The sequence below is a fragment of the Mercenaria mercenaria genome, chromosome 4 (assembly GCF_021730395.1).
Source record: "Mercenaria mercenaria strain notata chromosome 4, MADL_Memer_1, whole genome shotgun sequence".
Classification (NCBI taxonomy): domain Eukaryota; kingdom Metazoa; phylum Mollusca; class Bivalvia; order Venerida; family Veneridae; genus Mercenaria; species Mercenaria mercenaria.
This window is the reverse complement of record NC_069364.1, coordinates 89885607-89900113: the sequence shown is the minus strand read 5'-3', so window position 1 is coordinate 89900113 and position 14507 is coordinate 89885607. Positions and strand designations below refer to the sequence as shown.

The following is a 14507-nucleotide window of genomic DNA, read 5'->3' as shown; positions in this document are numbered from 1 at the left end:
TAATGCTATACCTATATAATATTAATAGGTCATATAATAAAAGCAACAGAGATAATATGATGGGCCCAAAATTGAGATCGTACGTTGGATTTTTATATAACTGGCTTTCATTCTCAGTCCGTCCTAAACGTTTTCATTCTCTTTAAGATGATACGTTATCCAAAAAAACCTCGGTTTGTGTATGAAGTTAAAATATCATTGTGCGAGCTGGTGTAATTTATCTCATCCTTGCATAATAACTACTTTTTTCACTGGATTTAGGAATGTCTTATTGGAAGAAAAATCAGATTTACACAAAGCAATTCACGTGTTGTTAATACATGTTTTTAAATCGTTCAAATGCTGTACCATAGTTTGTGTCCCCAGGTTATGAATATTCAAAACATGCTAATCGTTTCCATGAACAACTAAAATGCTAAGTAGAAATTGTACCGGATTAATAAATATATCTAGTCTCTGACAAAATGTTTGTCGACAGAAACCAGATTAATATGTCGGTGACATCGTACGACATAAATGTACAAATAAGCATGTATTATCCCAATATAATACTACTTACATGTACAACACATGTTTCGTTTCTTTCATGACTGAAGCATTGCTGATTTCTCGGGTTAGCTTATAGAAGTTGTAATAGTTAAGGCTAAAATACTAAACAAAAGTCACGATTTGTTAATTGAATTTTTAAAATTTATTTCAGAAATCTATCGATCCGCAGTGTACTGTTTGCTCCATCACAGAAACATGTTTTGTCATGCAAGGTGGAGCAGTGACCTGTAAAATATCGGGTAAGAAATAGCAGATGAAAAATCTGTTTGACCATATTCTCCATGAAAAACTTAATGTTTTGTAACAGAAATATGATTCGACAATAAGGAATAATTTATGACTGGCCTTATTCACATGACGGAGCAGATAATAAAAATACAATGGAGAGTGATGAAAATTAATTAATAACAAAAAATCTTTAAAAAGTAATTGGACACAAAGAAACAAAACCACCTCCCAGTTATGATCAGAAATTAATTGCTGGGAGTATCCCCGTAGATGTAGATGTAGTTCTGTAAATTAAAATGGATAGTATTCTCAATGGCACTCTTTACAAAAATGTACTTCTAATCTACACCTACAGTTGCAATCGGTTGGAGGAAGTATTTTATTATGAGAGACAGGTTTTAAAACTGAATTTTCATGAAATGTGAGGAAGAAAAAAAGAAGAGAAGGTTATCTCATGACTACACGAAAAAAAAAACACGAGCAAAACAGTTGTGTTCTCTATAGGACACGGGGTAAAATAGAAAATAACAATAAAAAGTTACTAAATATAAAAAGAAACAGTTTCAGCTCAATAAATGTAGATATGATTGATACATATTGTCAGAATAATTCGTAGCAACGGCGTTAAACCATAAGTTGTAAATTTATACTGTATGCTAGCTTAAACAGCATTTATCTATACGCTATATTGTACGGCTTGTTAAACTTAATTGATAAAATAATCACTGCAGTATAGAGAGAGAGAGAGAGTGGGCAAAATAATTAGGTGTTGACAGGTACATGGAATTTTACGCAATTTTATGAGAGTTTATCAGTTTTGGTCGCGCTTTAGCGAGAGAAGACGCATGTTATACATGCAGTATTTTAACGTTGTTTAGAGTCAATTGGTGGCTCGGTTTTCGAAGGAAAGATTTGTTTCTTGATTTACTTGTTGGAGATTGGTGGCGTACATTTTATTGTACATAATTGTTGATTTGCTCGGCGAATATTTTGGTTGTTTGGTTGTTTAATTGTGGTTTTGTTTCGAAGATGATACTTGGTTGGTGACGGTAAGAATTGTTGGTTCTTTTGTGAATTTGAAGTCTATGATTTGGTTGGTTGTTTGAATTTGTGTGTTGATGAGTTCTTTTGAGTTTTAGAGGTGTATAAATTGATTTTCTGCAGTTTGGTGGTGTATCGTTCGAATATATATTTTGCTCTGAGTTTTTCAGATTAATTGTTTGGTTTTGAATGGCTGTTGGTTGAAGCTTGTGCTGGCCGAGCATAAGTATTGAAATACTTGCGATATTTTGTATATCATATATATCTGCGTACATGTGATAAAGTTTGACGAAAAGCGGTGCAAATTTAATTATACTTGTAGACAGAATGTTTGTGGTGTGTGTTTGCTCTAGATGTAAATAGTACGTAACCATGCTTAAGTATATAATGTATATACAGTGAAAAATATACAGAAAAGACTACAAAAAAAGAAACAACACGAAAATATATAGGGAAACAATTAAGTGCTAGTTTCCAAGGTAAAGATTAGCCATAGTCAGGCGGTGCACAATACCTCCCTAACCGTTGGTAACGCCTCGCACCGGTCACCATCAAAATCCTGACACTTATATATTAAAAAAAACATATTGAGATCATATAGATAAGAAAAATAAGTGAGGTAAATGATCTATTTATAACAGTAATAGTTTAAGATGCAATCATATTTTTCAAATGATTGGAGGTTTTGAAAACTTTTTTCTTGGAATTTTCTTGTTTCTTGTTCTTTTTTTTTCATCTCGAAATGTTCAGAGAAAACTATTAACAGCAGTGCTATGTAATATGTACTGCACAAAACATTTTGCTGACATGTTTGGATAAAATAGACATGTTTCCTAATTTAACGTTGTGTGTTAGGAAAACATCTAAAAGTTACTATAAATGTCATATTCTACCTTTCATTTGTTTTGATGTTACCCATTCTTACCACGGGTTAGATAAGGAATTAACAGTTTGACGTTTAAACGCTCCATTGGACGATTTGTCATATGTTTTCGTGACTTAAGGTGGTAGTATACATTACATTTTGTATGTGCGCATTCCAAACCGAAAGCTAACGTAACGATTTACGAAAACGTTCACGACATACTAAATGTGTTTGTATATTTATTCTTCTGACAATCATTCATTAACCTGTCTCTTATCTGATGCTAAATGGGTTAATAATGCTGAAAATATTTTTTAAACAGGCATTATTTGCCGAAATGTGTTTCGGTCTGAATAATGATAAGTATTATGCGACTTTCATGTAGTAATGTTGAAATGTGTTGCGGAATGTAAGAAAATAGATGTTAGAAACTGATGTTATTGGGAATATAGTTGGGTGAAACGCTACTAATTACGGCCATTTTCAAATCAAAATTGGGCATTTTGATTTGTAATGCATATATTTCTTTTTCGTTGATAATTTGGTATTTATATACTAACAGTATGCTCTAAAATTGTTCTAATTTCTCTAGAAAATAGTGATTTCTTGAATTGAATTAATCTTACCATGGAAACAAATCACGTAACCTATATATCTGATTGTATAATTCAAAGGCGTTGACACTGGTCTATTTAAGGAACACAATTTCAGTTTTTTGTCCGTATTTCAACACTACCCGTGAGAATAATAATTTGCAAGCACAATGATTTTTCCATAAAAATGTCAGACGAGGGTTGCTGCGGCAAGTGATTCTGTCTATGCGGCCAGTACAGACCAAGATCAACCTGCACGTTCGCTATACAGTCAGAAACTTTTCCGTGAACAACTCTTCGAAAATTACCGTAATTCAATGATGGACCTGTCCATTTTATAAATTTAGCAGGCTAAAGGTTAACTGTTCTGGTATAATCTAATGATTAAATAGTAACTTTGATTTTGGTAATAGTACGTACACGCTAAGATACACATTGATATTTGAAAACGAATTGCTGCTGTTTATAATATAAATGTTATTTGTACAATATTATGATTATATGTTCTTCAGAATGTGATGAACCTGATGTATTAGATCCGAATAGTAATGTGTTAGGAAACAAGAGGAAAGTGGGAGACAAGTTCTTGCATTCTTGCAATTATATGACTGGCATCTCAAATACATCAGTCTGTGGGGAGGATGGACAATGGTCAGCACAGCAGTTTGTATGCCCTGTAGGTAAGCAAGTAAAGAAAGCATTACCGGGCAATGCTAAGCCCTGGTATTGATTCTAAAATAGAAAAAGTGGAAACACCACAGGTCGCTCAACACGACAAAAGCGAAAATGTTGCAGGCTCGGTTTGATTGAGCCTGTTCATGGACGGTAGTGGAAACGCATGGTTCCGTCCACGCCCTCTAGCACCGGGTTGAGCAGAACTTAACATTTACACATGCTACAAGTCCAAAAATAATTTAGAGACATCCGCAGATGTGTTCATACCATTGTCATACGGAAACTCTCTAATAAATAATTCCTAAAGGCATATACATGCGAAGTAATTTCATCCAAGGTCGCTGGCTTGATAACCACTGTGACTTCAAAACCTCACTTTGGGTGTAGTATTTAGTTAATGAAGCCATCAAGCTGGCGTACGGAAGGGTTGGAGTTCTACCAAGGAGACAGTTCGATTTTAAACAGTGTCCTAAGGGACACCTGCGGTCTTCCTACACCATCAAAAGCTGAAAAGTCGCAATATAACTATAACTTACTGTTGCATCGGTGTGCCAACCCCCACTCCCCCAACCAACACACACTTAAAAAAACGAAAACAACAAAACACACACAAACACACACACACGTACGCACGCACGCACGCACACATACACACACACACACACACGTACATGTAAACGCAACCAATCGGGGATGTGAGCTATTAACTTACCAACTGGGAACTTCTTTATTACTGTAGCTACAGTTATCTTATTTCTATCAACTCTTATTCTTATGATCTTAAAATTATCCGAGGCTTTAGATTAAAGCTATCTTCAATTGTTAAGCAATGGGATTTTTCACATTCAGAGCGGGGAATTTTGTGTTTAAACCAACTGAGGTGAATGTGTAACAAACCGGGTGTTTGTGTATAGACGAAATGTGGAATTGTGTGTTTCAACAAAACGGGGAGTTAGTGTAAAGACTAAATGAGGTACAAGTGTATAACTAACCGGGTGCGTGTGTAAAGTTGAAACGAGGAACTAGCTATTAAAATGGTGAATGTGGAAGCTCCTGTTACATATCATATATATGAGAAAAGACAACCGAGGGACTTAACTTGATTTGATGGGTTTTACGCCATTTTAAACACTATTTCAGTTATGTCAGGTGGGCAGTTTACCCGGCAATCGTTCCTGGAAAGATCAAGTACTAGTACTCAATCTGTCATCTTTCTTACATAAAAAGACCTGGTCGGTAGCAAGGATTGAACCCACGCCCCTTAATCAGTGAGTACTTACGAGTGATTTTAAGTCAGCGATTCTAACCAACCGAAAACAGAGGCGGTCAGACAATAGAGAAAGTTCTATATTCTGTATGTAGGTACATGTAGCACGTCAATCATTCGACATTCAATCAAAAATTGTCTATGTCAAATGTTAACAGTAAAATAATTTTTTATGACAAGACATAGAACAATCGAAGAACAAACCAGACTCATGATGCAGAGACATGATAAAGCACAAAACAGTATCTGGTTTTATCAGTTGTGTGCTTAAATCACTTTCCATTGCCTACAGCCAGTTTTGAACTTCGATATTATAAATTTTTTTCACTGGTTGTAGGTGCAGATAGGAATATCCGGCCTCGAGGGTAACTGTTTAGGCGGTAACGAGACTCTCTGCCGAATATTGTATGTTTTCGTTCCTTCTTTACGTTTTAACTAAAAAAAATATTTAGCATTCACAAATCTCAGGGCGGATACAGGATTTGGTGTAAGGGGTGCAAAATATTTGTAGTAGAACAACTAGGAGGGTCCGTGGGCATATCCCCATCTCCCCCTCCCCACCCCACCCCACCCCACCGGAACATTTTGAAAACAATAGATCCATCTGGTGCATTCTTGGCGTTCTGAGGTGCTTTTTTTTTGGTATTGAAAAAGGACAGGTTTTATGATAAAATCATCCCAAATAACATGCTACGTATAGTCCATATTTTAATGACTCGTCAGACTTATTCTTGCTTAAGTATCTCGGAATGGAATTTCTAAGCCCGATTTCTGAGGATTTTTATGGCGAGGGGTTACTAAAGTTTATTAACATAAAATAAAAAGCTTTATAGGAGCTCATGCAAACTTGTCGGACTTTTATTGTGCGAGCGTAGCGAGCAAGAAAAAATGCATTGTTTTACCCAAACAAAAGACAAATTGCCTATGCGAGCAAAGCGAGCGAGAAAAAATGCATATTTATATTTTCACCCAGAACAAATGATGAATTACCTATGCAAGCGTAGCGAGCGAGAAAAAATTCCCCAATCCCTGGATCCGCCCTTGAATCTGTGCTAAGCAGACAGTTTATTTTTCTTTCTATTCTACTCGTTCAAAAGACAGAATTAACAGTCTGAGTCAAACATATAAGTGTGGTTCCTTTAAAAACCATTCGGATTAACGAAATTATGCATACAACAAAAACACAGACAACTTATTTGGATAATCTCCCAGTCGGCGTTATATTCAGTATATTTTTCAGTTGTTGTGTTCCTACATTTAAACTGTGTATTATTATATATACATTGTATACATTATCATGATTTAAACTATAGTACCGTTTGCTATTTAATAATGATAAGTTTCAAAAAGATAAGGCATTACAAAAATGACGTTCCCAGAGTAGGATATCAACTCATGACTCAGGCTTGAGACGAAAACAATAGTAGTAGGTAATTAATTTGAATAAGGTAGAACTGAGGCAAACACATGACGCTAAATCAGGAAGAATGACAGAAACAAAGCACTTATTTTTATTTGCGCTTTTCTCTCTGATAACAGGTTAACGAAAACTTGATTTTCTTAGAAAAAAAGAATTCTGCGCTTATTTAAATGCAAAGTAAAATTTTAGGTTCGATATGCGGAAACAGGAAATAAAAATCGGGGAATCTTAATTCAAACTCCGCAATGACTCGCAGTCCCTGACTTTTGCATGAAAATCGTTATTTCTTGCCCGGGAAAATAGCAATCAATATTAAAAAAGACTTAAACAAAGTTTACAGTATTTCCAGTCATAGTTATTTTGTTTCCAAACTATTTTCCCATATAAAGGTTTTGTTTTTTGTCTTTTTTTTTAGAAAACCAGGCTTCAGTAAAACGTTGACTTTACATAGTAATCTTTCAAAATGTGTGAAGGTCGTGTGTCCGAATCCCACACTCGGAAAGTCATTTTCCCAGTTTTGTGACGATTTTTCCTTTAGAAACTGAACATGATTTAACTGCAAACAAAACTATCTCGAGTTTCGATCACGAAAATGTATATAAAGTAAAACATTTCAAAGGTAGGAGACTGAAAACTGAAGCAACAGCTGAATTTACCGCAAAGTTTATCAGTACTCTTTCAAAACAACGTACATGCAGAAACGGAATGCTCGTGTAAAAATCGTTCTGATCAAGGAAGATTAAAATTAAATCAGTCATAGGTATTTTAAATTCATGATATTGTTGTTTTAATAAAAACATTTATATCGTAAGTATTTTTATGATTATTATAAAAATTATATTTGTTTTTCCATCAATGCTATTAATACCAGTAAATCATGCGTATGCCACTGTCAAAACTAAAGAGAAATATACTTGCTCCCAAATAAATACTGCGTTAATGTGTCACCGAATAGGGAAATGTCTTATTTTGTGTCGGTCAGTTACATGAGTGAAGTATGAAAAAACAATATATGTAACAACGAATAATATCGTTATGTATTTAAAAGCTTTATATTCAATAAAATCATTCAATCGCAATAAAATTTCTCTGTTTTCAAGTTTCAATCAAACGATTAATACATGTATAATAAGTTGTGAATTCATACGATGCGTTACATATTGTATTTTCTAATACCTCGGGAACTCATCTGTAGAATACTGTGTTTGTTTCTATTTCACCAGCACTGTCAGTTCAATCATCAATAATTTTCGGTCTTTATTTCCCCAAAATACCACATAAAATGCTACCGCAATAAACGCACAGTGTGATATATCGCTGAATAACAAAACTGATAAGTAGGTGAGTGAGGTCTTCCCACCCCGTCCAACAACAAAATTTCTTAAAACGTTGTTTTGATCAAAATGAACTTCTACGGACCTGAAGTTGAAGAAAATATCATGCGCAGATATAATTTTATGTCATACTCATACTTATTGTAGAATGATAGGAATGTCAGTGACAGAAAAAACTCCTTTTAGTTAATGAGCATTATGCATTGTAAAAATTACCCTTGGTATGTCAGTAACGCACTGGGACTTTGAGCTTTCAAACTTTACACGTCAGTGGTTTTTGTGTAACAATTTAATAACTTTTATAATGCTAAAAGCGACAGTTTATAAAGATAAGACGCTTATTAAAATATAGCAAATTCATGATAAAAGTTTTAAAATAGTGTGCTTCAGATCTCAGAATCTGGGGACAAATTTTCTGTAGGATATATCTGTTCGTTATGTGAACATCAAATTTTATTTTATTTTATTATTATTATTTTTGTTTGCATGAGAATTGTTTTGGTGTGATTCCCATGTTTTTAATTGATTGATGTCTAACGGTTTCTAATTTTTTTGCAAAATGATCCTAAACCCGTGCAGCCGCAGAATTATCATTTTATTTGAACCGTCGTAAACTACACTTTTTTCGGACATGTACAACACAATATAGCCTATGCTTTGTTGAAACATTTTTCTATCATGAATTTCTAGACTTGGCGATCGCTAAACAAAAATCGCGCAAAAATAGCATGAAATTCCCGTGTTAAGGTAAATGCACGAGTTAGCTATGATCTAGGCTTTAGAATTTCCAAGTGTTTAAACAGTTTTAAGAATGTATTGGAGTCAGATCCTTGTGTCATTTTCTTTGATGTGTGGTAGATAAAATCAATCATATAATGTACTAATGTTATGATTAATGTGGTCTCTAAATTTGACAAATACTTAATAAAATAAAACAGTATTAAACTATTTCGGCTTTGTAGTATTCACTACCCTTCAACATACGTAGATAATTGCGTAACAAGTTGACAGCTGCTTATACATGTATTAATATCGTAGGAGGTAATGATATAACAAATGCTGTTTCAAATGCAGGACAGGCTTTTGAGAGGTATTGGTATCGTTTTTACTTTTGGGACATTTTTACATCATAGATTTCAACACATTGCGATTGCTGAACAAAATCAGCGCGAAAATAGCATGAAAATCCTGTGTTAAGATAATTGCATGAGTTAGCTACTGTATCATGATATAGTTTTTATTATTTTCACGTGTTCTTAATCAGTATTTTAAACGTACTGTAGTCAGATCCTCATATGCATTTCTTTGATGTGTAGTAAATAATATCAATAAGTTAATGTACACATGTTGTTGTTCTTTTTTTACAAATAACGAAACTGTATTAAAATTCTCTGGCTTTGCTGTATTAATTACTGTTGAATTGCATTATGAGCTGAATATTTGAACATCTTTGGAGGTAATACTACATTTATTTTTTTCAAATGTAGCACGGTAATTCAAAAGAAATTAGTATATTTCAACACCGCGCCTGAAGTTGAAAGTTTGTTAAATGTGATGAATATATATAGAATGTATATTTTGAGTAGTGTTCCTGTGTATTATAATATTCTCAGTTTAACATAAGTATTGTCAAATCAAGTCATTAACTTAGAAATAAAAGCGCATAACACAATAAGCCGGAAAAAGATATGCGGTAACATAAATATATAATATTGTCTTGTGAACGTAAAAAGATATTTAATTGGTAATTGATGAATTAATCAACATAATCTTTTCACTCATAAGCTTATAATGACGAAATCATTATGTTAAATTAGTGAAAAAAATTTAAACCTTTGTGTGTATGTACTACGAGTTGTATACAGGTAAACTGGGGAACTGCAGTAAATAGCGAAAGATACACACCGTTGTAAAATTCTGATTGTGTGTGAGATATGTGTATGACCAGAACCGGCGTACCGGGGAATAAATTTCTATCGCTCAGAATCAGCTCAAATTTCGAGGTATGACTAATTTGAAGGTCAGGAATAACGTGGTATTGTTAAAATGAACTGGGGAATTCCCGGTTCGAGGCGTATCCCCAGTACGTTGGTGTGTATTCATACGAAATTACCCAGTTGGCAGCGTTTACAAACTCACACACACACACACACACACACAGAGAAATAACCCATTGCTTTGCTTCAGCTTACGTCTTCTAGTAAAACTGTTACAGCAGAACTAAAACTGTCTCACTTTGTGCAACCTTTTGGAAAACTTGGTTTGAAAAATGCATTTACTGATTTTTTTTTCTTTCAGCGAATCTTGAAGGAAAACTTTTCATGATTTACGTCAAACAAAACAACGAATACTGGCATTTCGACGGAGGTCATCCTACCTTGAAAGCAGTAACGTCAATTTGGCAACCATCAGATAATTTTGTCAAATTCATGTTTGAGAAACAAGTAGATGGATCATACAAAATAAAGGTCAGATATTTCAAATACAATAATCTTGAATTTTAAAGGCTTTAGCTTGACCATACTGATAGAAAAGCAGGTCAGAGACCAAGAAAAAAAAAATTAGATAATCGTCAGATATGATAATGCAGCACATCTTATAGTTTTAAAAACATCGGTTTAATCATACGTTTCTGACGAAACGTTTCGGACGGAAACGCAAGTACACTACCGAAATAACAGCTTTGTAGGTGCATAATTGAAATTGTTATTAGTTGTTTATACTTCAAAAGCAATCAAAGATATGAATACTCCACAAATTGAATAACGCTGTTTAATCAAACCTTGTTAAACCAAACAATATTACATACTTCAGGTAGGTTAATCTTTTCCAAACCGTAAATGAAGCACATGTAACTACAAAAGACGAGTTAACTTTGACAATTTAGTTGTTGCGGATGTTAAGTAATAGAGTACTCTACGTGTGTTTACTATTTGTAAAATTGTGAGCTATATATGTTTTTGGCTAATCATATAACTTCTGTCACGACGTTTTACTCTACCTCCAGTCCGTTGCAATGCCTGTATATATGTATGATGGCTATGGTGTAGCTGGTGCGCATGCGTCGGTTTTAAATGGTAACGACAACACTGACGACGACCACATGTGTTACCTTGTTTCCAGAGACGGACAGGATTACTACAGGATACAAACAAAAGCTACTGGACGATATGTTCGATTAGACTCCGACAGATATGTTTCATCCAAATACAACATAATTGATGACAGATCATTATTTGAGTTGGTGGAGGTGTAATGTTTCCTTTATAAGGTAGTTTAATAAACTGGATGTAATGGCGTTACGTCATATATCCGGAAAATGTAGAAAAAAGCCTGGATTGTGTATACGGAAATGAACATCATTTTATGATTTTTTGGCAACAGGTGTGTGAATTTGTTTCAAAGACAACGTTACAATCTGTCTAAAGTTAAAATACGATAGTAAAACATCAGACACGTTAATTAATTCTTAACAATGTGTGATATTAGCTTGAAATGCGCGAATCTCTTAAATCGTGGGCAAATATCTCTAAAACAAGCTCACGGACCTAAACATTTTATTTCACCATAATTATTATAGTGGAAAATATACAAGAATGAAAGATATGATACATATAAATTATTTTGTTGATACCTAAAAATGTTAAATATAAATCATTACTCCCAATAATCATTTTAATTTTCGAATATATATATATACCCGTTGTGAAATGCGGCGTAAATGTGAAATAGATAAACCGTGTATATTTGAGTACCTTCGGTTGCAAACAGAGTAAGTATGTACAATCGCAGTGTTTAACTGTGAGCTTTTGTTACAGGCCGTATTCACAACCTTTTATAACACATGAATCACAGGAATATTTCACATCAATAGTAACCCTCATTCTAAATCAGCTTCAGCAAACACGATTCACGGTTCTTGAAACTTTTTCCAAATCATAACGATGAAACACACATTGTATCTATACATTTTTCAAAATCTTTCTCACGGTTTATGACATTTAACGGAAAAGCAACGCAAATTTTAGGATGAAGAGGATAGAAGAAAAAATTCTGCGAAGAAAACACCCTGGAAACATTAGATTAATTAACTTACTGTTCACGGGACCCCAGTTACGCATAACAAATATCATTGTTCAGATGTCATGCATTGTCCTATTTGCTCACATTATAGATTTGCAAGGGGGATTGCATTTTATTATTACTGATTATAATTATTACTTTTTAAAACGTCTTTATGTACAACTGCTTACAGCGTTTATCATTTTAATCAAGGTAGATATTCAAATTATGTTTATATTGTGGTGTTTGTTGCATTTTTATATATTTTCATATGCTACAACACACCAAATAGCTGATCTTCTTTATTCTATATAAAATTGACATATTTCCAATGGCTGCAACACACATCAACACCAATTTTAAATGTCTGTAACTTACATTTTCTTGAAGAATATTGTCAGTGCTGAATAAAAATAAAAAGAAACGTGGGGGTCATGTTTGATGCTAGAAAAATATTTTCAGTCAAACACAAACTGCAAAATCAGCTAGAAATAATATCCCAAATTATAATGGTGGTGTACGATCTAAGTATCCATGACAAATTCTGTCATGTTATTAATTCATTATGAAAATGCTACATGTCAAGCATAGATCTGTCATGTTATTTCAGCAAAAAATTAAAAAGAAAATAAGGAAAATAGCTAGTATAACAAAATGATGACTATTTAAATCCGCCATTATGCGACTACCATTTTTTTTCGCACCATTTGCTTATTTAGTGTCTGTATTGCTCATATGGACAGCTTTGAGAAGCATTTAAATTTGTCATTTGCTGAGATATTATGTCATCTCATTTTTTCCTGAGTAGAGAAAACGTCCGTTAAGGCAATATTTGCGCATGCTTGAGATGTGAACTCACATGTTTTTGAGTTTATGGATCAAAACTATTTCTTTCTGGCGCATTCATCAAACTGAAAAGGAAAGGAATTTCGAAGTGATGTACGACAAAAATTGCTTTCTTTTCTGCTTTTTATTTTCTGACAAGAATTTTTTCTCGTTTGCATTTTTAAAGTTGATGCCATTATTATGGGCCAGGCCAGGTATTAAAAAATGAAACTCGTCATTTATGATATACATTGCACTGACATAAAGCTATCACAAATACTCCGCGCCTGTGGGCACGGAGATCAGGGTGTGCTCCAGTTACCGCGGACTTACAAAACACATCTGAAACCTTACTTTTGCCGATAAGTTCAACAAGTTTAATTATGTAATAAATTCTAAATTGTTTATTAGCTAAATTCCTCATTGCATATGAAATCCGAGTTTCACAACTATTCAAAAAATCTGTGATCCTTTATTATATGTAGAAATATGTCTCGCTCTTTTTGAGTGTTTTCATCTACTTGTGTATGTATTTGCACTTGTGTTGTGAAAAAAAATAAATAAAAAAAAATATTTTTTTCCATATCTTTATAGGAACATGTGTATCTTTTTGATCCGATGATAATTTATAGTACGCTGTATTATTGCTGCTATACCTATTTATTTACTTTATTATAGGTAAAAATTATTTATATGTACATGTATTTTTTCATTATAACACGTTACAAGTAATACATGTGACGTCCGTCACATTTTACTGTCGTCTGTTTCCCGCTATTCTAGCATAAAACTGCTGTTCTTGTCACTTTTCGGGGGTGTTTTAACAGGAGAGAAAACGTGAGATTCTCGCGCTCGCGTGCTGTTATAACATCTTTTTATATTTGCGCGTTCCGTGGCAAAGCGTAAACGTCATTTGGCCCCAAAACGGATAATTCAAAACGAAATGACGTCAACGTAAAAAACAATCCAGACATTCCCGCGCATTTCGTGGAAAATTAATGACGTTGAGAGACATTGTATCCATTTATCAGTTTATACGCGTTTTATGCTAGAATAGCGTTAGCGCATGTTCATTTCGTGTTATAACATTTGCAGAATCCCTCCGGATACATTGGTACGCTCGCCCTAACGGGCTCGGGTACCAACCAATCCCTTGGAATTCTGCAGATGTTATAACACGAAAAAACATGCGTTATCCCTTCATTCTAGCGTAACGTAACGTACTATGTTTAACCTTATTTCCGTTGTTTATTATTATTATTATTCCCTGAAGAAGGTATGTAGCTGAAACGTTGCAAATATAGTAAATTTTGAAAATGACAGGGTGTTTGGTCTTTATTTACTTCATTATCACTTGTGTTGTGAACGTTGTAAAATGTTAAATGCAATAAAATGATATTGTATTGTATTATTGTATTGTATTTTGACGCTCACGAGAGATTAATTATTTAATTAATTACTCCAATAGTTTTACTGGTTTATACTGTGGAGCTGACGAAGGAAGTGTTTTTCTTTTTACTATTATATATTATGTGATAAAAAAAGTTTGATCGATTTCGAGTTTTTCATTGTTTCAAAATACTGACTTTACTGAACTACTGACAAGAATGACCTGTTCTGAAGTTTGAGAGCCTCTACATTATGCTTT

At 33.7% G+C, this 14507-nt stretch overlaps 1 protein-coding gene across 1 annotated transcript; it reads left to right on the top strand.

The window, feature by feature from the left end:
- Positions 1 to 705: 705 nt before the first annotated feature.
- LOC128556507 (uncharacterized) lies at positions 706 to 14183 on the top strand. The gene is made up of 4 exons (XM_053541919.1): positions 706 to 788; positions 3789 to 3956; positions 10271 to 10440; positions 10980 to 14183. The coding sequence occupies exons 1-4, from the start codon at positions 755 to 757 to the stop codon at positions 11226 to 11228; spliced, it is 621 nt and encodes a 206-aa protein (XP_053397894.1). The 5' UTR covers positions 706 to 754; the 3' UTR covers positions 11229 to 14183.
- The last annotated feature ends 324 nt before the right edge of the window (positions 14184 to 14507 follow it).

Coding starts and splice junctions, on each gene's coding strand:
- LOC128556507 (XM_053541919.1), top strand. CDS start 755: ATGCAAGGTGGAGCAGTGACCTGTAAAATATCGG. Junction 789..3,788: donor AGTGACCTGTAAAATATCGG/GTAAGAAATAGC, acceptor TATGTTCTTCAG/AATGTGATGAACCTGATGTA. Junction 3,957..10,270: donor GCAGTTTGTATGCCCTGTAG/GTAAGCAAGTAA, acceptor TTTTTCTTTCAG/CGAATCTTGAAGGAAAACTT.